This window comes from Recurvomyces mirabilis, assembly GCF_035927965.1.
Source record: "Recurvomyces mirabilis strain CCFEE 5264 chromosome Unknown scaffold_1, whole genome shotgun sequence".
Lineage (NCBI taxonomy): Eukaryota > Fungi > Ascomycota > Dothideomycetes > Mycosphaerellales > Teratosphaeriaceae > Recurvomyces > Recurvomyces mirabilis.
The window spans coordinates 485150-508296 of record NW_027041935.1 but is presented as its reverse complement, the minus strand read 5'-3'; the positions used below and the strand labels follow the sequence as shown (position 1 = coordinate 508296).

Sequence of the window (23147 nt, the reverse complement as noted above, 5' to 3'; positions counted from 1 at the left end):
CAATGTCAGGGGGACATCGAGGAGGTGTTTACGCCGTGGGCGTGTCTGATCTTGCTCATGTCGGTGGTTCAGCTGGTGTAAACGGCACACTCCTGAAGACGCCACTGGGTATTCAATTCAAGCGCATCATCAGATGGTCTCGTTCGCATCATATCGGATAGTTGATATCCTGAATGATATGTTCCTGCTTGGCGCCGCCAGGATTCTCCTTGACAGAGTTTGTCTCATGCTGCAAGAACTCCGCAAGACTCTCGTAGACGTCTACAGACACATCATCTTGGTCGAATACTCGCCATGAAGCATGAGCAGGTTGCTCTGTGCTTGTCTTATGGCAAAGAACATATTAGATCTGACGATGTTAAACACAGCCGCCGCATTCCCAGGCGGAGAGGAGTGCGTAGCCTCGTGACACTACCCAATGGGATATGCTTTTGAGCATGTCTCTGTTGGTGTAATGCTGATCCAGCGGGCGGACGAGCTCGGTGTACGCTGTTTCGGATGGCACACCCGTACCATTTATGCCGTTTGTCAAGGACAGAAGGTATTCAAAGTCCTTGGGCAGCTGGATGGCCATGCTGTCTGTCGCTGTTGACTTATCGAGTTGTTCCTGGAGGAGACCTCTTAGAGCATGCAGCCTTTCTTCACTTCACTTTGTGGAGCAGGGTCTGTCAAAGGCTTGGGAATGAGATTCATCAAGTCATCTGTGTTTCGCAGAAGGAGGACTTCATTCTTGAGTTCCGCTTCGCATAATTCGCCGTCACGGTGTGGCTCCCTGTCTCCGAAGGCAAGCCTATATACGCAAAGATTGAAGGCTCCTTCGTCAGTGTACCCTTCGGCACGAGGGAGTTCCCAGTCCGCCAGCGCTTCTGGATGCCATCTCTGTCGAACATCCTGGATGAATCTGGCCATCTCACGTCGATTGACAATATCTGCGGCCTCAGCATATTGATGTATGGTAGTTGCCATATCTTCAGGCATGCGGAACGCCATAACCCAATGGGCACGTCAGAACTAGCCTTGCGTGGGCAGGATGACGAGGATACACTGGAGCGCAGTCAGCGTCCAGCGCCGTCAACATACTGGTTCGCTGGTTGAGAGACTCACAACTTGTCCGAGATTGTGGTTCGTTGTGATGACTGTGTGGCAGCGCGAGTCGCAGGCTACAATACTTCAGTCTGTAGCACGACTCGCTCAGTATATGGCATGACTCGGTCGAGACGTGTCCGCGTCGCTGAGATACACTAGGAAGGCACAGCCAGTGGCTAGTCTGCATTCGCCGATTGCCGTACCGGAGCAAATACCATGACCCAGGAGACGGCGGAGATGCTCATTCATGAGGTGGAGCTCACTCCACCCCATACGCAGCTCTTGCGAAACTTGGGGTAAAAAGATGTCGTAATAACAAGCACTCGGTACCTGTACGTATATATTCTGCGAATCAGCGAGGGATGTTGGTGGCCTGATGCTATATATATTGCGTGCTTCATGACGGACATGATGTCAGCATGGATGGATCTGCTGTCTCCATATCAGCACTCCGCAGGTCATACAATGTTGTAGCCATGTTCATCCAGATGTACGGAGTATGTAGGAAGCATGAAGAGACATAATGCCTTTCGGAACAAGTATGCGAGAACCGAGAATATTCCACGTGACGCGATTGCTGCCCCTCAACCTGCACCCATTATTGCCAGCTCAGCTCGCAATAGCCCAATGACTCCATCCGTTGCGCCTACACGCCCTGCTGGTACCACTCTGATCCCATCAATCGAGCACGAAGCTGATTGTTCGCAGCCACTGCCGGGCAATTTCCCGTCCGTGCTGGCGCGCTTCTCATTTTCCTCCTTCCTTCTCTGGTCTTCTGTTGTTAGTCATAAAAACCTCCAAGCGTGGGAACCAACGCTCGCTCGTCCCACTACGGTGGTACTGCTGAAAAAAACGTGGTCGTGTTCAACCGCTTGACGGCATCAGCAATCCCGTGACCTTGGCAGATGCGCGCGAATGAAATCGTCCGAGACAATACGGTGACACTGGTGAACTTTGTCTGCTCGCTGCGTGCTCCTCACCGAACAGATATTTACGACCAGAAAGTGCTAACCTTGACTGCTTGAACCAAAGCCTGCTCCGACCGTCGGCCGCTCTGATTGCAGGTGTCGTGGCCTTGTCTCCGTATATTGTCTCGCTCCTGCTGTTATCAACACGAGCACACCATCCAATCGTTCTGACCTTCGCTTCAGAGTACATAGCGGAGCCGGGACGCCTCGCCGGGACGTCTGACCAACGATCGAGCACACCTCAACCCTCTTAATACCACGAGTGTTCGAGACTATAGATCCGTCATAACGCAACCGTGTCTGCCGTAACGGCGCGTCCCCATCGAGAGGCTACCATCGGCCGCATTACACAACAGCCGCGGTCTAGGGAACCTTGACACGGTCACGAGAATTTCTCCACGTCTCGAACCATCTTCCACTTTTACTCATCAACTGGAAGGCCAGACAGTGCAACACCAGCTTCGAAAACGAATACGCGTGTCGATGAAGGATTTGTAATGCCCACCAAAACGGTCGCGACTATCAACTCAACTGGAAGACAGGCTGCGTCCTTCATCCGAGCAGCATCGGCTGTTGGCTGGCATGTGAAGGCCCAGATCCGTAGCCAGGATGGTCTGGTGGCTGAAGAACTGGCCGATCTTCCCAACGTCGAGTTCATCGAGGGCGACCTTGCTGGACCGGAGAGGTCTCGTCTTCTCGCTGGACTCTTCGCCAACGTCAAGATAGCCTTCGTCAACACTACTCATTGGGGTGACGAGGTGGCGATTGGCAGAGCATGTGCAGATGCTGCGAAGAAGGCTGGCGTGGTTCACTACATCTACTCTTCCATGCCGGATCATAGTACCTTTGGCAATGGCTGGAGAGCACTGCCGATGTGGGCTACCAAGTTTGCCACCGAGAACTACGTACGGCAAGTAGGCATACCAGCGACATTTGTCTATACTGGCATTTACAACAACAACTTCACCTCATTGCCCTATCCTCTTTTCCAGATGGAGCTGCAGGACGATGGTAGCTTTGTGTGGCAAGCACCATTCCACCCGGATGATCCTCTACCCTGGCTGGACGCTGAACATGATGTCGGGCCGGCTCTGCTACAGATCTTCAAGATGGGACCTAATCACTGGAAGGGACAGAGGTGAGTGCGACCCAGGAGTCGTGACGTAAAGAATTTGCTGACATTCTCAACAGAGTTACCCTAGCCTTTGAGCGCCTAACACCACTCCAATGCTGCGCACGATTTGCGCGCGGCGTAGGACGACCTGTCAGATATGTGCATGCGGAAATCGACATCAAGGTCACCATTCCATCAGGCTACCGAGAACAACTTGAGATACTCCAGGAGACTCTGGGAGAGAAGCGGGCACCTTATTTCCCTGATCTTGAGTATCCACGCGAAGGTCGAAGCATCTGGGAAGGCTACCGTGGCATCGAAGAGTATGCGCGCGAAGTCTTCCCAATTGAGGAGTATGCGAATGGTGTGCGATGGATGGAGGAGCCTGGTGCTCAACCACCCAGTGACGTAGACCCTGTGGAGGTTGAAGTGAGTGGCCCAGCGTCGAGGGTTGGTTCGAGACCTATCACGCCATCTGGCATCAACTCGCCACTACGCTTCTCCGGCGCCTTTCACCCTCGTTCGCATCCCGAAGGTCTGGACGATGACTTCTTCGTGGGCAGCACGTAGGCATATGTTAATTGCAGAGTGCTGCGGTTACTCGTGGGAATGGGGATGGGAGGCAATGGTCATGGCGCTGGCAGGGACTTTCTTTTGCCCTGCTTATAAGCATGGCGCTGGCATGGATATGGTATGGTTTCGGGAGGACAAAAGCATTTTTCACTGCATGGACGAGGCATGAGGAACACGGCCGACTAAAAGCATTGATTCATTCGGTAGTAGTAGCGTGCCAGTGGCGCGGAAGTGTGGCTGATAGGCATGAGGTGGAGTGAGTGAAGTTGCTTGACGATCTAGGCGATGTTAAGGCTCCACAAGTCCTACCGCTTACATAGCTCACAAGCATCCTGTCGATATGCCCTCTCAACGTCACAAGAACAGTGCATGGAGGTCAAGAGATATGGTTCAGATATTGTCTTGGCATTTACGTCGTATCTACATGCACAATGATTTACTACTATCGTCCGACGTACTTCAGCCTGTATTATCATAATGTTAGTCATGTCGAGTTCGCACAAAACGAAAGGAATTAGGACTTACTCGAGGTAGCGTATGGGAATGTACGACAACGAGGTGGCGGCGAATGCAAGCTCGTTGGCGATGTCGCCACCTTGTGAAAGTCAGTACAGCATTTTGAAAGGCAGAGCATGCATAGAAACATACCGTACGCGCCAATCAGCTTGCCAATTGGTCCGACATACCACGTCTCAACCATGCCCATGCACCACATCACTACGCCGAGCGCGAAGGCGGAGAAACCAGCAATACCAAGTGGTAGTCGTTTTGGATCATTCCAGCCTTCAAGATCGTAGTTCATGAAGTTGTCCTTGCGGAAGATGTAGTGCTCGCTGAACACGATGACGAAGTAGCTCGTGCACCAGTATCCGAGTAGGGATAGAAAGTTCTGTAGGTAGGCGAGAAGCTGATCTCGACCGGCTAGAGCCAAGGCGATTATAACGCCGAAGCAGAGGAAGTTCCAGACGAAACGTGGTACCCTGGCGAATGGTCTTGCGAACTGTTGGCAAGAGATGGCGGCACTGTAGGTGTTGATGGTGTTGCAGTTGATGCCACTGAGCACGAGAAGCACGAGCAGGAAATCTGCGAAGCCACGTGGGTAGAGCATTTGCTGGATCAAGAAGCCAATGCCTTTGTCCTCGTTCGTGGTGGCCCAGTCTTGACGATTGTTTAATGCCGAGCTGACAACACAGCCAGCGACCATGCCAATAGATGTAGGGATCGCAATGCCCAGGGAGGTAAGGATGAAGACCTTTGTTCGGCTGACGTTGACTGGATAGAGGACGTAGTAGTCACTGGCGACAGTGGCCCACGATGCAGAGGAGCCGTAGACAATGGCCAGAAGACTCAGTACAATCCCGCTCAGATCGGCGCCTTTCAGTTCAGACTCGGTCTTGTTATCAGCGTACTTTCCAGTTTGGCCGAAGATGATTAGAAAGATGACGAGATAAATAAGCCATGCGTAGCGCTCGTAGATCAAGATGAAGCGTAGACCGACGAGACTGATCAGGAAGCTGACGAAGGCAATAATGATAATGCCAACGACGATCGAGAGACTGCCGCCAGATACGGCCTGCAATGCCAGACCACCAGTAATGCAACCAACAGCTGACCAGCCGAGCTGTTGCAGGGTGTTTAGAAACGCAATGATCTTGTTGGGATACCAGCCCATGCTGTATCGGCCAATGGAGATCTGTCGAAGGCCAGTGGCCGCACCGAGGGTAGCACAGAATCCAGATACAGCACCACCAAGAAGTGAGCCAAATATCGAAATCAGTATTGACTGCTTGAGCGAGAGGCCGAATTCATGTCCCAGGAATCCTGTCGCCATGCATGAGATGTTCATAGTGCCTGACGCCCACAGCAAAGACATGGTCATTGTCGTCTGCCACGTCAATGGTTGTCTTTCTTCCGGCAGCTTGCGATCGATGGCCTCGCTCTCAATGCCCAGCTTCCGGTCCATTGCAGCCTCGACATTCCGCAGCTTCGATAGTATGCCATTGTCTTGCTTCACCACCGTGCCTTGATACTCTTGTTGCTTCTCGCTCGATCCGCCTCGCGACTCGATATCGACCGTGGTAGCAGCTACTTTTTCGTCCGTCGTCAGCGGCCGTAATGCTCGGTCTGGCGGCGTAGCCGGGAGCACGCTTGGCTCACCATGCTGCTTATCATCGTACGTCGACATTATTGTGGTCGTCTGCCAACAAGGGCAATGGGACAAATCACAACCACGGCGGAGGTGAGGATGGACGGAGGAGTCGCGTGCCCGCACAGAACTGAGCACGAGCGCAACTGCTCCTACTAATCCATTTTACTTTTCCATCCCACAGTGCCACTAGGACATATCGCACTACCGTTATCTGTACAGGGTCGCGCCCAGATGCGAGACCAGGGCTTGATTGGCCAAGCTTCACGTCGCATCCGTGATCGTCTCCGCATCTGTGGCGAAGGATTGCGTTCGAGGCCCAGCTTCCTCTTCTGTCTTCGGCGTGCCTGCTCGATACGGTAGTACATACGCTCGTGCGTCAAGCAGAGACTTGAGATGAGAAATGGGAAATAAGACGGTGCCATCTTGCACGATTGGTTTTCTTGTTGATGGACATCTGACTCAGACTACATCAGGCCTCGTCAAGCAAAATTTGAAGGCCACCGACTGAAAACATATATCTGGCTCATGATCTCCACCCTGGTGGTGACCATCCATCCAGTACCAGCGGCATTCGAGAGGTCTTGAACTGCCTGGGCGTTGCTGGAGAAGAATCCATCGTCCGCAGCCTATTATCAAGCCAACCAAATCACGTCTGCCCTTGTTATCAGGACGAGCAGCTATCCGCCTCCTTCCAATCCTCAGCTTCGTCACTAATTCACGCGTCCTCGTCCAACATGTCAGGCTCATCTTCGCCGTCTGCCTCGGAGTCCAGCTCAAACATGTAATTCTTGGAATCGTCGATTCCAGATTTCTCGGACGTATAGAGTCCCATCTCAAGGCCATCATTGTCATCGATGAGAATGTAGCGTGCCGATGCGCAGATCTTTTCGACTTCGGTGCGTATCTCGTCCTTACCTTGGAGCTTGGCAATCAGTTTTCCGGTGTCTCGGCAGTAGTGCTCGTAGTCACCTTCACGGTCAACGAGCAGGCCGATCAGCTCGAGGGTGTCCAAGTCGAGATGCTCGATCATCCACCGCAAGATCTGGGGCCAGCCAGCATCACCAGCTGGTTCCATGATCATGGCCCTGACAAGACGAACGTTACGAAGACTCTGCTTGAGGCATTCGAACATCCCGATCCACTGCTCAGCTGGTTCGATTGCACCAGTCAATTTGAGCGTCCGCAGGTTCTTGGATCCTGCGAAGCACGTTGGGACCATATAGCAGGTACGCTCGAACAGGCTGTCGAAGATCAGACTCAGGGTCTGGAGCCTCGGAATCTGTGCGAAAAACTTCTTCCCCTCGTCGCGGTCTCCAGGTAGATCCACCCCTTCCGCGAGGTACAAGGTCAGCGAAGAGAGATCTCGCACAGCATGGCGCACCGCTTCAAGGGTCTGCGGACTGACGTCGAAGTGGGACCCATCAGTCATGCCACGATGTTCCACAGAGCCTACGGTCAGCTCGGAGATCGACAGTCCAGAGGAAAGAACCGTGTCAACCAGGCGTTGGGTCAGCTGGGTGCAACCACTTTCCCGGAAATCTTCAAAGTCAATCCTTGGACCGAGCGCAGCTGCCAGGGCCCTGAAACCGAAGAAAGAGGTCAGGGAGCGACCAGCGTGCCCTGTGAGAGCAATAGCGGGGCTCACACCAAGCTTATTGAGGTTCGCAAAAGCGCGCATGAGCGGTCGTTTGCCGTTGTCGAGATCATCGAGCAGCTCCTCCTGCCGGCGGAAGTTCTTTACGACATCAAACTGCTCGACCTTGACCGGCCGTCTGCCGCCGTCTAAAATTTTCATTGAGCTCTCCCAGAAGACCTGACCAGTATGCTCCTTGTGGTGATTCGTGTCTAGGCTGACGAAGCGGAACTCGATGGACTTGATGTGTTTAGCAAAGGTTTGGTGATTACTGATCTCCGCGAGTGTCTTAAGACTATAGGCGGTCCACATATGCTTGCGGTGCACGAAGAATTCCTGGGCGAAGCTTTTGGATGTAGCGGCCGCCATCGCTCGATATGATGCCCTCATTGCCGCGAGGTCATGCTTGTCTGCCTGCTCGGCGACCCTTGTAAGCATTTCCGCCGGAAGCATGTCTAGGAGATTAGGAGCCATGATTGATGATGTCGTGCAAGGCGAGAGGGGCGAGGGACGGCCACGATCGAGTGTGTCTGGATGGTGGATTGAAGCGGTATCCCAACGAGAGAGAGGCAGTTCATATCAACAGTAGGTGGCACAGACCAGCTATCACAAGCCACGAAAAGTGAGAGAACGCTCACTTACTGCTGCGCGTTCACTCACTGTTGCGCCAATTTCACTTCGAAGCATCAGGTGAGATGAGCCACAGGGTGAACGTCCAATCAAAACTGCAGCTTTCCTTATTGCATCCATCACCATCTTAGTCGTACTCGATGTCGGCCTCATCGTCGTGCCCAACTTAAGAAGGTTCGTCTTCGGCTTTACACTCTTGGCAATACGGGGGGTCTGGACGTCTTAGTACTTTGATTTCATGTGGAATTGCAAGCATGCAACGACCAGCTATCACACATCGCAAAACACACTGCCACTCCTCCCCTGCCACCGCAGAACACCATACCGCTTCAACCGTAGCTGTCGACGAGCACACATCTACCACCCACTCGCTTCCCCACGCAGCACTCCATCCTCACCGTCCTTCCTCCGCCCTCAACGGCCTCAACGCTCCGACCGGAACTTCCCACTCCCCCACCCCCTACCACCCTGCCAAGCATCATCGTCCTCCTCCCAGCACCCATCATCCTCTCCATCATCATCATCGTAAGTCTCATCGTCCTCACTATCCGTATTATAAGGACCCTTGCCCTTCTTTGCAGCAACAGCGCCAGCCCGATCTTCGCCTGAGCCCAAGCCCGAGGCTGAGGCGGTGGTGTTCTTGCTCCGAGCTTCGTCCCCAGACTTCTCCATGCCAGCAGTAGCCTTAGCAGAAATTGGCCGCCTCGGTCTTCGTACCCAATTTCTTCTGGATCGTTTCCTTCGAGAGGGATGGTGCTCGGCTTCATGCCAATCGTAGTCTTCCCGATGGCCTCCTTTCCCAGCACGACTTTGCTCCCACCCCTGTCACCCGTCGGCATAACAGCAACACCCGCTCCCTCGGTACTCTCAACGAGATCCTCCGTATCATTCATGGCGACGAGTCAGGGTATGGTGATGATAAGATCCGGTTGTAGCTGTTTAAAGTATATTGTTCTTGAGTGGGAAAGCGATGAGGGATGCCTCAAGAGTATATATGTCCGGAGTCTAGCGATCACATGTCAGTAATCTCGAGCCCTTTGCACAACTTCAGTCCAATCACTCGGCTTAGAACAGCTTCAGTTCAGTCAACCGGGCTCAAGTCACCGGAACGCCTTTGTGGGCGGGCTAGAGTGCAAGACTTCAATACCACGCAATTATCTGTGCTCGGCAACATCTACTCACTCCGTAATCCATGCCGTGAACTGTGAACACCATAACCTATGCACAGCCCATGCCACAGCGTCCAAGGCTTATCATCGTGGGGCATATCCATACCATAAGACCCACGGACTAGTGGGCGAGCCTTTTCCTGCAGCAGTGGCGACCTTTGCCGACATGAACACCCGTCTGCGAGCATCATTGTGGAAGGACCACCGCGTACCCAGCCATCCCAGAGTTTCCCCACAAGAGCTTCGATCAACTCAGCCCTTCCTGCTCCGTCCAGATCCAGAAGACATCTAGAAGACCGTATTAGCAAACTCTCCACGTACCTCCCAAACTTCTCTCAAAAGGACTAACCGATATCCTCCGAGCAACCCCCGCCAACCTTTCATCCCCCTCCGCCTCCCTACTCGCCCGCTTAAACGCCTCATCCCTCGCCGCATCCGAACTCCGCCTCACCTCCTCATGACTAGGCGGCAACCTCTCATTCTGCAAATCCACCTTGCGCGCATCCTCAAAATTCGTAATCGCGGCTTTAATCCCCTCGGCGCCCAACATCAGCGTCCCTGCTGGCAAACGCCCGCCCGACGCAGTTTTCAATTCGGTCACGCGTTCGGATTCCTCGCGCAGGACTTGGAAGACGCGGGATAAGCGGCCGATGGCCAGGATCTTGTTCTTGATGGCGCGGCGCTTGAATTCGGTGCTTTCGGGGTCCATGTTGGGTTCTGCTGCTGCTGCTCCTCCTGCTCCTCCTTGGACTAAGGGGGGTGAGGCCGGGCCGGAGGAGGATGGGGTTTCATCTTCGAGTTCTTCTTTGCTGCAGGTGTTGAGAATGGCGATCAGCATGTCTGTGATCTTCTCGCCGACGAAGGGCAGGGACCAGGTGAAGACGTCCATGAAGTTGGGGAGCCAGTAGGGGTGGGGCGTGCAGTTGAACTGGCGGATGTTCATTACGTTGTTTTCATACTTGAGGACTGCGGCTTTGTTGTTGTAGACGTCGAGGTAGTTGGGGGCGGAGAAGATGGTCATCACTGAGGGGAAGCCGGTGGTGCGGGTCTTGCGGTACATTCTGTAACCTGCATCTTGGGCTTCGTGGGCGCGGATGATGGACAGCAAGTTGTTCTTCTCCAGGAAAGCGCAGGCGGCGGGGTAGGAGAAGAAGTAGGAGCAGCCCCGGACGTGGTTGTGGATAAAGAATTCCTGAGTCTTCTCCTGTCCGAACTCCTCCAGTGGATCTGCCCAAAGGATATCGCACATCAAGCCGTGGGTTGGTGGTTCCCGGAAGCGGTCTAGCGCCTTGATGTCCTCAAGAGTGTGCAGCTCAGGGCTCAACCCACCGTGGATGCAGAGGAACTGTTTGTTCATGACGGCAGCCAAAGGCAAACAGCAGAAAGCCTCTATACATGCCTCGTACACTCGTTCGCTATACTTGTGCTTGCACTCCAGTCGGAAGGTGAAGTAGTCTGTCAAGTGGCGACACTCGTGATTGCCTCGTAGAAGCCACAAAGTGTTTGGGTACCACATCTTGAGGGCCCACAGGTAAAGCACACAATCGATGGAGAAGTATCCGCGGTCGACATAATCGCCAAGGAAGAGGTATCGGGTCTCTGCCGGGTCGCCACCGACCTCGAACAGCTTCATGAGGTCAAAGTATTGGCCGTGGATATCTCCGCAGACTGTGATTGGGGCGTCCATCTCCAGCAGATTGGGCTCTGAGCGCAAGACCTCTGCACCACCGCGGATGATCCATAGCGCCTGCTCTTCGGTCAAGCGTCCTTCTCTGTATAAATGCTGCTTGAGGAATTGCAAGTTCGGCTTCGATCGGTCGGTTGGTGAGACGAGCTGTTCTTCGGTCGGGGTGTTGAAGGCGGGTGCTTGTACGTCTGGGATGAACAGTCAGCCATTGTCGCTATCACACCACCCGGCTCGAGGGATGATTGATTGATTGATTGATTGATTGATCGATGGATTGACATACCTTTACACACCCTCTCCTGCGTGCTCACCGTCGTCCCATCCTCCATCGTATGCAGCGTGAAGTCAATCTCCGGCACGGCTTTCTTGTTCTGCATGGCGCGGATGGCATTGTCGGTATATGACACGGGTTTCTGCTCGACCCCCTCCATGATTGCTGCCTCTGCCTCTACACTATTTCAACACTCCTGGTCGTTTCCTGTCTCTGCCTTCCTCTTCGGTACGTGAGACAGTACTCAATGCCCCGCGAAATGAAATAATAAAGTTGACAATGATCGCACGAGGAGTCTCGCTCACTCAAGTTGTGGCTAGTGCACGCTGTTTGTCGCGCGACCTGAAAGCTTGCGGCTTGCGGCTTGCGGCTGAGATGGGTGGGGACGATGAGGTCAGGGTGGTGAAGGTCGCAATCTCAGGTATTTCAAGATCAGTCTTGCTGTCTGAGATTTGAATATCTGTCGTCGTGGAATATGGTGTGAAAGTGTTCAAGGCAAGGCAAAGGTAGAGGGGTACAGTAGCCCGTGATATTCGTCGCACAGAGGCTGAAGGGCGAAACGAAACGCCACGAGCGGCTGGATCGTGCGCTGAACCAGTCCCTGCAGTTGGGCAGCGCTTGGGAACGACCCCACCTTCTTGCTTCCCTCCTTCACCGGTTCCTGAACACCCAATGCAGAAGTTCTGGGCGCGGTAGTGCTTGGACGGCAGCGGTGAGTACTGTCAGTCCTACACGTCCACCACAATGAGGCTAGGTCTTGGACATACGAGAGAAGCAGTTTGTCAAGGAGTAGCAATCATTGCAAAAGTGCATCACTCATCGCGTACATTCATTCCTATGCTATATCAATCATCACCTGCCGTGAAGCAAGCCATTTAGATAAACCATCATCCATCACGTCAAAATCTCATGTCCATAAAACTTCTCCAGCGCGCATGCAGCCCAAGCATCGCCGAACCATGCAGAAAGACCTAGCATCCAAGAACGCCATCCCAAGCCACCTCGTTCGTCCCTCATAAGCACATTTAAATACACACCCTATTCCACTACAACCTCCTCCTCCCGGCCAGTTGCCTCCGGCCATGTCTCACACTCCTCCTGGCAATAACACCACCTGAACACGTAGTCCCACTAGCCAAAGCCTCAGGCACAGCACAATTACTGATATCACAGAGCCCGAATTGGGTCGTTCCAATGCAGACAACTGCGCCTGGGTTGGAGCAAGCCACTGCGCCGTTTGAGCAGGTGCCTGAAGATGTCGTGGAGTTGCTGCTGCTGCTGCTACCACTTTCTGGTGCGGCAGCCGGAGCGGCGGCGGGAGCTGGGGCAGAGTAGGCGGGTGCTGGGGCGGAGGAGGTTGGGGCGGAAACAGCGGCCGATGATGGCGAGGCGCTGGTCACGGTCGACATGGTTGTTACCGTGACAATCGAGGAATCAGCACCGCTTGTCGCTTGCGCAGCCGGGACAGATTGAGGCGAAGCCGGGGCAGAATAAGCAGGAGCCGTGCTAGCCTGGACTGGCGCCGTCATAGCAGCGCTAGAAGCCCCGGAGCCATAAGAAGCTGGTCCACCAGAAGCAGCGCTCGCCGGCGCACTCGCCACCCCGCTTCCAGCCCCCTTGCCCGTCACAGCCGCGCAACCCGACCCCACTGTCTTACTGCCCAGGGCGGTGCTGAACGGCGTCTCGACCGAGTCACCCGGAGAAGGGAAAACGAAGTCCTCGCCCTCGACCGTAGCGCATTGGCCCGACGGGATGTTGATAACGAACATATCCGGCAACTTGCTGAAAACGTCGTTGTTGTCCGCGCCACCGGTCACAGTAATGGGAGCGCAGTTCATATACATCTCCCTGTTCCCCACTTTGTTGAACCAGGTCCAGGCGAGAGTGTACTGTCCGTTAGGCATCCCCTTAGGGATCTGGTAACTAAACACAGATGCGGCGAGGGAACTTGCATCCTCGATTAGATTCCCCGTGACGTTGGAGGGGCAGCCGCCGATGATACTGTGGATGACTTTCCACTGACTATCCTTCGTCGGCTCCTTGTCGAGGGAGACGGAGACTTGGCAGCTGCCGCCTGAATGCGTGGCGCCGCCCATGAAGGAGAGGGTGTTAGGGACGCCGACTTGGAGGGTGTTCATCGAGGTGATGTCGTAGACGCCCGGGCGTTGTTTGCAGGGGAAGTCGGAGCCGTCGTCTGCGAGGGGGCCGTTGAGGAGGGTGGATTTGCCGTAGGGGACTGGTTCGTGGATCACCATGTGGGCAGTGGTGGTAGCGAGCATGCCGAGGAAGGCGGCTGCGGAGATGGTGGTGGGGAAATGCATGATTTGTGGTTTAAGTGATTGTGTTGGAAAGAGTGTTGATGTTCGCTTAGACCTGCTGTGCGAAGAAGTTGGATGTCCTGGTGGAGTGTTAGCGATATTCGCTGGTGGTGGTAGTAACTTGAAAGAAGTTCTATTAAACTCGCTCATATCAAATTGTCTCTGGTAAATGCCTTTGTGTATGCAGTGGCCTTGCTGTGAACAATAAGGAAGGAACAATAGACGCACGTACCTTTGTCTTTGTCTAGTGTGTGGAGTTTCGAGTGCTGCTGGAAAGGATGTTGTGTTTGAGACCGACTCTGATGATATCCGACCTGCGTGTTTATTGAGAGATTGACAGTTCCTTTGCACCAGGCAGAAGGATGTTGTTGAGAGTTGACAATAAGAGAAAGTGGTGCAGGTTGTTGTCGAGGCAGTAAAGAAAGACAAGCGAGGACTCGACCTTTAGTGAATGTCTACAGGAGTCCCACCAGGAGTCACGGGCAGGGATGCCTCTTGTGCTTGTGATGGTCATTGACTAGATCTGCATGGAGCGAGAGGTGTATGCTTGGCGAAGGCAGGAGGCGGGTGTCGCAGATTCAGGCTACACTTCTTGGTCTTTCGCCTACTGCAACTCGCTTCTTCCATGCCCGACGAGCAGCCATGTCGTGCCGTATGGAGGCAGAATCTTAGGTATTGGCGGTACAGGCGCTTGCTGATGTTCACGATCATGCCGTGGTATTGCTATATTGCTAGAGTGAAGTGGGTGTTGTCGCAGTGAAGTGGTTCAAGGTCTATTCCTGGCCAATCATGGAGCAGGAGGTGTTTCGTGGCGTTTCACAGCAGCAGATCGTTTCAGACCAGCGCCTCGGCTTCTCGAGTCGCAAAGACATACACACGGTAACACACCGGGTGGGACATTATTATTTACCTACGGTCTTGTGACTATGACAAGACCGTAGCTCACCTCCACGCGAAAGCGTTATCCATCGTTATACGTCCCTTAGTAAGCCACGCCATACGTCTTGGCAATGCCAGTGATGAGGGGCAAGCTCCAGTATATCAACATCTTATCAGCCCATAATAGTAATAGCCAACATGGAGGCGAGAGCACTGTCCATGCCTGCCTACCACCACAATGAGCTCAAAGTCCATCCCCCAAGTCGTAGTCAAAGATGACGCCTTCCGCGACCCCTCCAACACCGACTTCCGCCCCACCCACAGCATCCCAAAAGGCGGCCTCTTCTCCATCTACCGCGAGATCGAAATTGCCGCCCCAGTCCAATCCGTCTGCGACGTCCTCCTCGACGTCCGCAAATGGAAAGACTGGACCGCCTTCTACGGCGACGTGACCATAACCTCGCACCCGCACTCTCACCAGCGGGACCTCACGATGGTGCCGGGAACGAACATGGACTTCAACATTCAGATGAAGCCCGGGTCAGGGGAGGAGAAGAACAAACTCCACGTCACATGCTCACACGTCGGTCGCGTGCGGACGCTAGAGGATCATGATCCGCCGGCCCTTACACACATAAGATGGACGTATCATAATGCAGGACATATGCAGCCGGCGTTTGTGCTGAAGGCGGAGCGGGAGAACGAGATGGAGGATTTGGGCGGGGGGAGGACGATGTATCGGACTTGGCAGAGTTTTGGCGGGTTGGCGGCTAAGAGTTATCGGAAGAAGTACGAGGCGAGTTTGAAGGAGAGGTTTGCGGAGTGGTGTGCAGACTTGAAGGGAAGGGTGGAGGAGGTGCATGGGGCGGCACACAACACGTCTGGGAAGGACGGTGGGATTCCTGAAGTTGTCGTTGAGGCGGCGGAGAGCAGATGAGATCTTGGTCCATGTGACTTTGTTGTAAGTTATGTACATCACATAGACCACGCCACTTCTACGTTACACTACTCATCTGACAACCCATCCACTCCCCTCCCGCTTCATCCGTACAGTCTTCCCAGCCCTCGCACCTGTCGGCGTCCCCTCGTCCACAGCCAAAACACCATTAACCATAACCATCCTAATCCCCTCAGCAGGCTGTTGCGGATCAGCAAAAGTAGCCCGATCGCGTATTGTCTCCGCATCAAACAACACAAGATCCGCTCGATACCCTTCACGTATCAACCCCCGATCTCTCAGGCGAAGTACATCCGCTGCTCTCCCAGTAAGATGATGCACCACCTCCTCCAGCCCACCCTCGAAAATCGTCTCCGGCACCACATCCTCAAACTCCTCCTCCACCGCTCCACCTTCAGAACTCCTCTTCGGAGCATGAATATCCCTAACCCTACCTTCCTTTAGATCTCTCCCATAATGCCCAAGATACCGCGGAAACGTGCCCCAACCCCTCGGATGCGGTTTCGTGCTCGTCAGAATCCCATCACTACCGCCCGTGTGTCGCCGATGCCGCATAATCTTCCGCACATTAGACTCGTGCCCTACATGCATTAAGATGGTGGTGCTGAAATCGTCCTCCTTCAACAACCAAATGAATGTATCGAAGGGCTCCTCGTCCCGCTCTTCAGCGATCTCGGAGATGCGTTTCCCGACGCAGGAAGAGGCGAGTTTGAGGTTTAGGACGCCGCTGATTTCGAGGGTGGGCCAGTCTAGGGTTCCGCCTGTGTCTGAGCCGGTGATGAGGCATTGGTGTTTCAGTTTGGCTAGTTGGATGGGGTCCTTCAGAAGGGCGAGTTTGTCTGAGCTGCTGGATACCCAGCTTGGGAGTTGAGCGGCTAGGGTTGTGGAGCCCGGGGTGTAGGGATATGTGTCGAGAGTGATGTCGACGCCTTCTGCAAGTGCGTCGTCAATTATCCTGAGCAGCTCATCAGCTCGTCCTGCGTTCTCTGGGAAATTCAGTGTAGCGTGTGTGAGATGGAGACGTACGCCCGTCTGTCGTGCTAGCTCAATCATCTCGGCGTAGGCTTCCATAGCACCGGCGCCATACGAGCGATGGTGGGGACAGTAGTAGGCATTATACTTCACAAGCACCTTACAAAGCTCCACCAGCTCATCGAACGTAGCAAAGTTGCCAGGCACATATGTCAACCCACTCGACATCCCCACCGCCCCCTCTTCCAGCGAAATCGTAAGAATCTCCTTCATCCTCTCAGTCTCCTCCCTCGTAGCCGCACGACTCTCATAGCCCATCGTCAGAATCCTCAAATTCCCCTGCGGAACCAAGAAAGCGGCATTAGTAGCAATCCCCTTCCCATCCAACCCCTGATCCAAAACATCCAAATACTCCCTCACACTCCTCCACCTGTCAAAGAAATCCTCGGGGCTCTTGGGTTCGCCATTCCAGCCGGAAATCTGTTTCTTGATCCTCGCCATCGCTTGATCGTCAACGGGTGCATAAGCGATACCGTCCTGGCCGATTACTTCGGTCGTTACTCCTTGGGTTATTTTGGCTAGGTGGGCGTGTGTGTGCAGGAGTGAGAGGTCGGAGTGGGCGTGCATGTCTATGAAGCCTGGGCAGAGGGTCCAGTGGCCGGTGGAGCAGTCAATGACTCTTTCGTCTGTCCAGCCTAGGTCGTCGGACTCGTCGATGCTGTGGATGAGACCGTTGCGGATGTGGACGTTGGCTTGATAGGCTGGTCGTGCGCCGGAGCCATCGATTACGTTTGCACCGAGGAAGGTGGTGTCGTTTTCGTTTGAGCCCGACATGGTGGCGACTGTATGAAACCTATTTCGGTCGGGCCTGCTGTTTAAGTTGTGATGCTATCGCGAGTCTCAGGGGAGAAGTGTCTTTGATTGTCTAATGTGTCCAATGTATATTGTGGCTCGGCGGTGAATCTATATGCCCTGTATACGTGGGGTTACGACGGTGATGTACACTGGTGCCTACCATCTCGATTGTGGGATACACGAATTCACATGATAATAGACGGTTGTCCAGGATGGCTCGCTCAAGTGGTCTTTCACGATCATTGCACAGCATTGGTTTTATTGAGAGACTGGCGCCGAGCTATCGTGCATGACTTACTTGAGACTCGTCCTTTCACACAAGCAAAGGCAAGGCGACGTTTCGAAGTCGTTGTCGTATCATGCTCGTGCCCGGGGAATAGCTTGGTTAACCCAAACCCTAACCCTAGGCGTTTTCAAACACAGCGACACCCCCGCAACTCGCCGAAACGCCGCATCCGCTAGTGGACGTACCCAAATTGGCACGAATAATCGAGGCGAGCCTCTCAAATCGCGCCTTTTTGGCCTCTCCTGCCTGCTACGCTCTGTCGTTTTGCATTTTGATCACACGAGGATGATATGCGAATGGTGCTCTTTCATTCGCGTATGCGCATCTATGATATGAGTGCAAGATGACTGCGCGAGAGGGGGTGAGTTGGTGAAAGTGTCACCCACGAGATCTCCGTCACGTGACTTCGAGCATCAATATCGCGAGGCACCCCTTCACGATTGCTCTTCGTCGCCACCGCTACTACTGTTGATCACGCTATAAAGTCGGCCACAGCAACACCTGCACGAACCTGAATTAGATAATTCTCAGCTCGCTGCGGCCAACGCTGTGCTTAGCGTCACCTGCAGGCTGAACGATGGAATCGGCTTTTGGCCCCCATAAGGCTGAGCCGCTTCGAGTGCTTGGTTGGTCAAGTATAGTAGTCTTCGTTGCCCTTCTCTCGCGGCTCTTCTCTGCCAAGCAGGTCATAGACAATGTCGGACAGCGTCCACAGCGCGTCGAACATGCTACCAGCAGCACAAGTGAGACCAGACACTGGACATCAATCACCTGGACCTGTCACGAAACCGAATCCACGCCGAAAAGGGACATGGTACTCCATCCGTAACACAGCTTCGAAGCTCTGGCTGTCAGAGGCCTCCTGGTGGATATTCGGGACTGCATGTCTGCTCGCCATCGTCGGGACTCTCGCAGCCTATGATGGACGCAAGGTCCCGAGCTTTAGATGGGGCATCACGCTGAACACCATCGTCTCATTGCTAGCCTCTGTCGCGACTGCAGCCTTGATGGTCCCGATCACCTCCGGTCTTGCACAGCTCAAGTGGCTATGGTTCCAGAAACCACGAAAGCTCTCAGACTTCGAGATCATCGAGGATGCGAGATCGGGCCCGTATGGGAGCGTAAAGCTATTGCTCGGCGCTACAGGAGGGTAAGCATTGAGGCTAGCTTGGATGGCACGGGTGTAGCTGACTTGACTGCTCCTTTCCAGCTGGATGGCGTGTATCGGTGCTCTTATCACCATAGTCATGCTTGGTTATGGACCATTTGTCCAACAAATCATCGCGACACCAACCAGAGGCACGGCACGCAATGGCTCCTCGATACCTGTGGCCCACTGGTACAACAGCACTTATCAAGATGATGGGGCAGACGTGCCTCTGAACCTCAAAGCAGCTGTCCTCAGCGGTATGCTGAGCACGAATAACACTGCTGGCCAGTGGCTTGTACAGCCCACTTGCCAGACGGGCAACTGTACCTGGCCTTCGTACGCAAGTCTGGCGATGTGTAGCACCTGCGCCGACCTCACGTCGCACCTGAACTCGTCGGTCCAACCTTACTATGGAGGCCACGCCACCGAATGGCAACTCCCCAATGGCGTCAATCTGACCGTACCTTTGGGCCAATTCGGCAACACGATGGTCGTGAACAACACCAACGATGTCAGTCCTGTGACTGATATGGCCTTTGAGAGTGTGGCGTTCACGGATAGCCTTTACCCTCTACTGGATATGTTCGTGGTTGTAGGCAACTACAGCTCGAAGCCTGACAATCAGGGCAAAACGATGCCAATCGGACCATTTGCTTCAGAGTGCCGAGTCACGTTCTGCATACAACAATATAATGCCAGCTCGACCAATGGCTCGTTCTCGGAGACAGCGATAGGCGCACCTGTACTCCTCAATACGTCAACCACAGGTGTCAATCTTGGAGATGCAGATAACATCACCGCACCATCGGGCGGCTTCACACTGTCTTTCGACGACCGAAACTTCACAATCGACTACGGTGCCATCAAAGCTTTCTGGTTCTACCTCCCGACTCTATTCTCGGGTAAGTTGTCGCAAAGTGACAGTTTGAGTCCGCAACCACTGTGGCCGAGCGATATGGCACAAGCTGTCTTTCAGCATCTAAACGCTACGCCGCATACTCTGGATAGCATGTTCCGCAACATCGCCGACAGCATGACCCTGGCTATACGAACGCAGTCCAGTGCTGACACCGTGGTGGAAGGAAAGTACTTTGTGCAGGAGACATATATTCAGGTTGTGTGGCCATGGATTGCTTTACCGGCTACGGTGACGCTGGTGACACTCTTGTTCTTGATTGCTGTTGCGGCGGCTAGTAGACGTGCTGGGTTGGAGCCCTGGACAAGTAGTCTGGCTGCGCTGTTCCATGGTATGAAGTGGCAGGATGCTGAGGGGTATAGCCATCTTCATGAGCCGGCTGAGATGGATGAAGCTGGTTCCGCGACGAGAGTCATGCTGGTCAATACTGGGATGCAGCGATATCTGGAGGTGCACGAGGATTCGACTAGCTACATCCCATTGCAGAACTACAATGCGAATGATTGAGAGGACCATGACTCTGGATCAGGAACCCGATAGTGGCGGACGGGCGAGATGAGCGATGCGTAAGGAGGAATGCAAAACATAACAAATATCACGTGGATCGCAGTTACAATGGTGATGCATTCCGTACACAAAACGGACGTCGACTTCCACTTTCGACTCCGTCAGTAGCATCCATCAATCGCTTGCCATCGACATCGTCGCCCCTTTCACTCTATACAACTGCAGTCGTTACCCCGAGATCAATAACATGCATCGCTTCGCCATCATCACCGCGGCAATAAGCCTGCTAGCTGCGCAGGGTAAGTGTCACCTCCAACAAAAACAAGCCGACACAGCTAACCCTCACATCTCCAGCCCTCGCGCAATCCGGCCTCTACGCCGTCGCAGCAGCCAACACCACCACCGCCACCCCAGTCACCCAAACAATAACCTACTACGACGAAGAATGCACCTGCACCAAAACCTCCATCACCATCACCTCCTCCTCCTGCACCACCACCCCGACCGCTGCATCCTGGTCCGCCCCTTACCAATCCACCACCACCTGGTACGATCACGAATGCGGGTGCACCAAGTCCGCTGCCGTTCCCATGCCGCCACCGGCGTCGATAGGGAGTAACTATACTGCGCCCGTGCAGCCGGCTAGTGTGCCCGCGACTAGCACGCCTGCTCCGGCTCCCGCGCTGGCTAGTTCGAGTGCGGTGCCCGAGCAGTATACTGGGAATGGAGGGGCGCCGAGGATTACGCAGGCTGTGATGGGGGTTGTGGGGGTCTTGGGCGCGGCTTTTATGATGGTGTAGGTTGCTTAATAGAATGGAATGGAATTGAGCTTAATTGATGGTCGTATGCTATGCTATACACTGCTGTTGTTGCTTAGGGCTCTGGTTTTTGTCTTTTCTCCTTGCACGATTAGGATGGTGGCGTTGTCGGGAAGATATCTTAGATTGTGTTGTGGTACTTTCGCTAATTTTGATTTCTGCCCTGGTTTCTATCATGATGGTCGACTGATTGTGGGTGTCTTCGTATAACATTTTCTGCTATGTATTGGCATGGTCACAGAATAGAGTAATACTGTACGTCGCATCCACGTCACGCGACTCGGCGCGCTAGCGCGGAACCCTGAGCTGTTTCCCATGTCGAAAAGTCGCAGATGCGCATTGATGGTATACATATTTTGTATTTCATCGCAAAGATGATGCCCAGTAGAGGTCTACATATTGCCCGAGGGCAGACGCCTCGGTTATACCAGCTGCAAAGTCGGAAAGTATGATTATACATAATGCGACCGTTCATGAAGGCATTGATATAGCTGACCATGATTCTCCATTAGTTATCATCCGCATCACGGCAACCCTTTCCTTCTTCAACCATACGCAGTCGACCTGCACCCAGCTCAATATACACACAACGATGGCAGAAGCACGCTATACTCGCACTACCCGGCATAGCATCGATACGGCATGCCTCAACCAACCCCATACCCACCCCACCACCTCCCGGCCCAGCAGCAGCGACAGCGATGCCCGCCACCCCTCCCCCCACTACTGAAGCCCTCCCAACCAAAGACGTCACCTCCATCACCCTCGACGACCTCGACCTCTCCGCTCTTCCCGACCTCTCCACCATCCCCGTCAAAATCGGCTACCTCCACGAAATCGGCCTCTCCTATTGGTACGGCCCGACCTCCATGCTCGAATGGCTCATGGAGCATATCCACGTCTACTCCGGTCTCCCCTGGTGGGGCAGCATCGCCTGCACCGCCCTCGTGATCCGACTGGCAATATTCCCGTTCTTCTTGAAGAGTTCGGACAGCATGGCGAGGAGTAATGCCCTAGTCTCTGTCACCAAGCCGATTACGGAGAGGATGCAAGCGGCGCAGAAGACCGGGAATACCCAGGGGGTGATGGAGGCTTGGCAGGAGATGCAGACGATTCGGTCGCGGGCGGGCATATCTTTCAGGGCGCAGTTCGCGCCCATCATTATGCAGGGCGTGCTGGGCTTTTGCGGGTTCAAGCTTTTGCGGGCCATGGTTGCTCTCCCCGTGCCGGGTTTCATGGACGGCGGGTTCCTATGGTTGACTGATCTGACACTCCCGGATCCGTATGGAATTCTACCGTTGGTAATGGGCGCAGCGATTCATCTACTTATACGGATTGGAGGGGAGTCCGGGGCCGCTGCACCGGGCGCGATACCGCCTGCGATGCAGAGTTTCATGTGGTACGGCATGCCGGGCATCGTCATCCTGATCATGGCATGGCAACCCGGAGCACTATGCGTCTGGTTCACGGTCTCTGGGGCTCTTGGCATGGTGCAAGGGTTGATGCTTCAGCGACCAGCGGTACGAAAATACTTTGGCATCGCCCCGCTGTATAAACCTACTAAGAGCGAGGGTCCCGTGAAGAACGAAGCCTATGCGCTTTTCGAGAGTATGCTACCCAAGCCTAAAGCTTCCTCCGCTGCGACGGCGGCGGCCGCAGAGGCGGTCAGGAATAATGCGGCATATATCCGCACGTCGTATCAAGCGCCTAATCTGCACACGAATAATTACAACAACACAAAAGGGCCTCTGGGATCAACGAACAACGTCATAGACGTCGTGGCCAAGAACAGCCGCTCAACGCCTTCCAATTCTACTTCCTCGGCAGACGCGCAGGAGAAATCCGGCGGGATCATGGGGAGTTATAATGGTATGAGGGATGGGGTGAAGAATATGAGGAATTTTGTTCGGGAGACGACGACGGCGCAGGCGGAGAAGAATAAGGCGCGGGCGAAGAAGGAGGCGGCGGCGGCTTATGAGAGAAGGGCTGGTCAGCGGCAGGGTGGGAAGGGTGGGCGGTGATGGGGTGTGGGTGGGGTGGGGCGGGGTTGGAGGGTAGTGTATAGTATGTATGTACATTTTAGCCTCATCTTCGCTTTTGTGTATATGAAGACTTTTTTGTGCTTGTAGGTTTGGCCTGAGCCATCCCAGCCGGTTAGATCTGGACCTTGTGATTAGAAGACCGAGGACGTTTCGCTTTCGCTTACAT

At 54.0% G+C, this 23147-nt stretch overlaps 12 protein-coding genes across 12 annotated transcripts; 5 read left to right on the top strand and 7 right to left on the bottom strand.

Annotated features, from left to right (window-relative positions):
• Window positions 1-621: 621 nt before the first annotated feature.
• Window positions 622-978, bottom strand: LTS14_000227 (uncharacterized protein; the record flags this gene model as incomplete). Its single annotated transcript, XM_064832941.1, has 2 exons — window positions 622-790; window positions 830-978. The coding sequence occupies 2 exons, from the start codon at window positions 976-978 to the stop codon at window positions 622-624; spliced, it is 318 nt and encodes a 105-aa protein (XP_064699210.1).
• A 1573-nt stretch (window positions 979-2551) lies between these two features.
• Window positions 2552-3738, top strand: LTS14_000226 (uncharacterized protein; the record flags this gene model as incomplete). Its single annotated transcript, XM_064832940.1, has 2 exons — window positions 2552-3192; window positions 3246-3738. 2 exons carry the CDS (start codon window positions 2552-2554, stop codon window positions 3736-3738), a joined length of 1134 nt encoding a protein of 377 aa, XP_064699209.1.
• Window positions 3739-4183: 445 nt separating this feature from the next.
• On the bottom strand, window positions 4184-5926 carry LTS14_000225 (uncharacterized protein; the record flags this gene model as incomplete). The annotated part of the gene is made up of 3 exons (XM_064832939.1): window positions 4184-4205; window positions 4267-4336; window positions 4390-5926. 3 exons carry the CDS (start codon window positions 5924-5926, stop codon window positions 4184-4186), a joined length of 1629 nt encoding a protein of 542 aa, XP_064699208.1.
• Window positions 5927-6605: 679 nt separating this feature from the next.
• On the bottom strand, window positions 6606-7997 carry LTS14_000224 (uncharacterized protein; the record flags this gene model as incomplete). Its single annotated transcript, XM_064832938.1, has 2 exons — window positions 6606-7510; window positions 7538-7997. The coding sequence occupies 2 exons, from the start codon at window positions 7995-7997 to the stop codon at window positions 6606-6608; spliced, it is 1365 nt and encodes a 454-aa protein (XP_064699207.1).
• Window positions 7998-8576: 579 nt separating this feature from the next.
• Window positions 8577-9046, bottom strand: LTS14_000223 (uncharacterized protein; the record flags this gene model as incomplete). The annotated part of the gene is made up of 2 exons (XM_064832937.1): window positions 8577-8796; window positions 8871-9046. 2 exons carry the CDS (start codon window positions 9044-9046, stop codon window positions 8577-8579), a joined length of 396 nt encoding a protein of 131 aa, XP_064699206.1.
• Window positions 9047-9574: 528 nt separating this feature from the next.
• On the bottom strand, window positions 9575-11440 carry CNA1 (3',5'-cyclic-nucleotide phosphodiesterase (PDEase) (3':5'-CNP); the record flags this gene model as incomplete). Its single annotated transcript, XM_064832936.1, has 3 exons — window positions 9575-9610; window positions 9672-11197; window positions 11293-11440. The coding sequence occupies 3 exons, from the start codon at window positions 11438-11440 to the stop codon at window positions 9575-9577; spliced, it is 1710 nt and encodes a 569-aa protein (XP_064699205.1).
• An 886-nt stretch (window positions 11441-12326) lies between these two features.
• On the bottom strand, window positions 12327-13601 carry LTS14_000221 (uncharacterized protein; the record flags this gene model as incomplete). Its single annotated transcript, XM_064832935.1, has 1 exon — window positions 12327-13601. One exon carries the CDS (start codon window positions 13599-13601, stop codon window positions 12327-12329), a length of 1275 nt encoding a protein of 424 aa, XP_064699204.1.
• A 1114-nt stretch (window positions 13602-14715) lies between these two features.
• Window positions 14716-15414, top strand: LTS14_000220 (uncharacterized protein; the record flags this gene model as incomplete). The annotated part of the gene is made up of 1 exon (XM_064832934.1): window positions 14716-15414. The coding sequence occupies one exon, from the start codon at window positions 14716-14718 to the stop codon at window positions 15412-15414; it is 699 nt and encodes a 232-aa protein (XP_064699203.1).
• Window positions 15415-15486: 72 nt separating this feature from the next.
• On the bottom strand, window positions 15487-17241 carry LTS14_000219 (uncharacterized protein; the record flags this gene model as incomplete). The annotated part of the gene is made up of 1 exon (XM_064832933.1): window positions 15487-17241. The coding sequence occupies one exon, from the start codon at window positions 17239-17241 to the stop codon at window positions 15487-15489; it is 1755 nt and encodes a 584-aa protein (XP_064699202.1).
• Window positions 17242-18243: 1002 nt separating this feature from the next.
• LTS14_000218 (uncharacterized protein) lies at window positions 18244-20121 on the top strand (the record flags this gene model as incomplete). The annotated part of the gene is made up of 2 exons (XM_064832932.1): window positions 18244-18698; window positions 18759-20121. The coding sequence occupies 2 exons, from the start codon at window positions 18244-18246 to the stop codon at window positions 20119-20121; spliced, it is 1818 nt and encodes a 605-aa protein (XP_064699201.1).
• Window positions 20122-20368: 247 nt separating this feature from the next.
• LTS14_000217 (uncharacterized protein) lies at window positions 20369-20921 on the top strand (the record flags this gene model as incomplete). Its single annotated transcript, XM_064832931.1, has 2 exons — window positions 20369-20420; window positions 20476-20921. 2 exons carry the CDS (start codon window positions 20369-20371, stop codon window positions 20919-20921), a joined length of 498 nt encoding a protein of 165 aa, XP_064699200.1.
• A 719-nt stretch (window positions 20922-21640) lies between these two features.
• On the top strand, window positions 21641-22960 carry LTS14_000216 (uncharacterized protein; the record flags this gene model as incomplete). Its single annotated transcript, XM_064832930.1, has 1 exon — window positions 21641-22960. One exon carries the CDS (start codon window positions 21641-21643, stop codon window positions 22958-22960), a length of 1320 nt encoding a protein of 439 aa, XP_064699199.1.
• Between the last annotated feature and the right edge of the window lie 187 nt (window positions 22961-23147).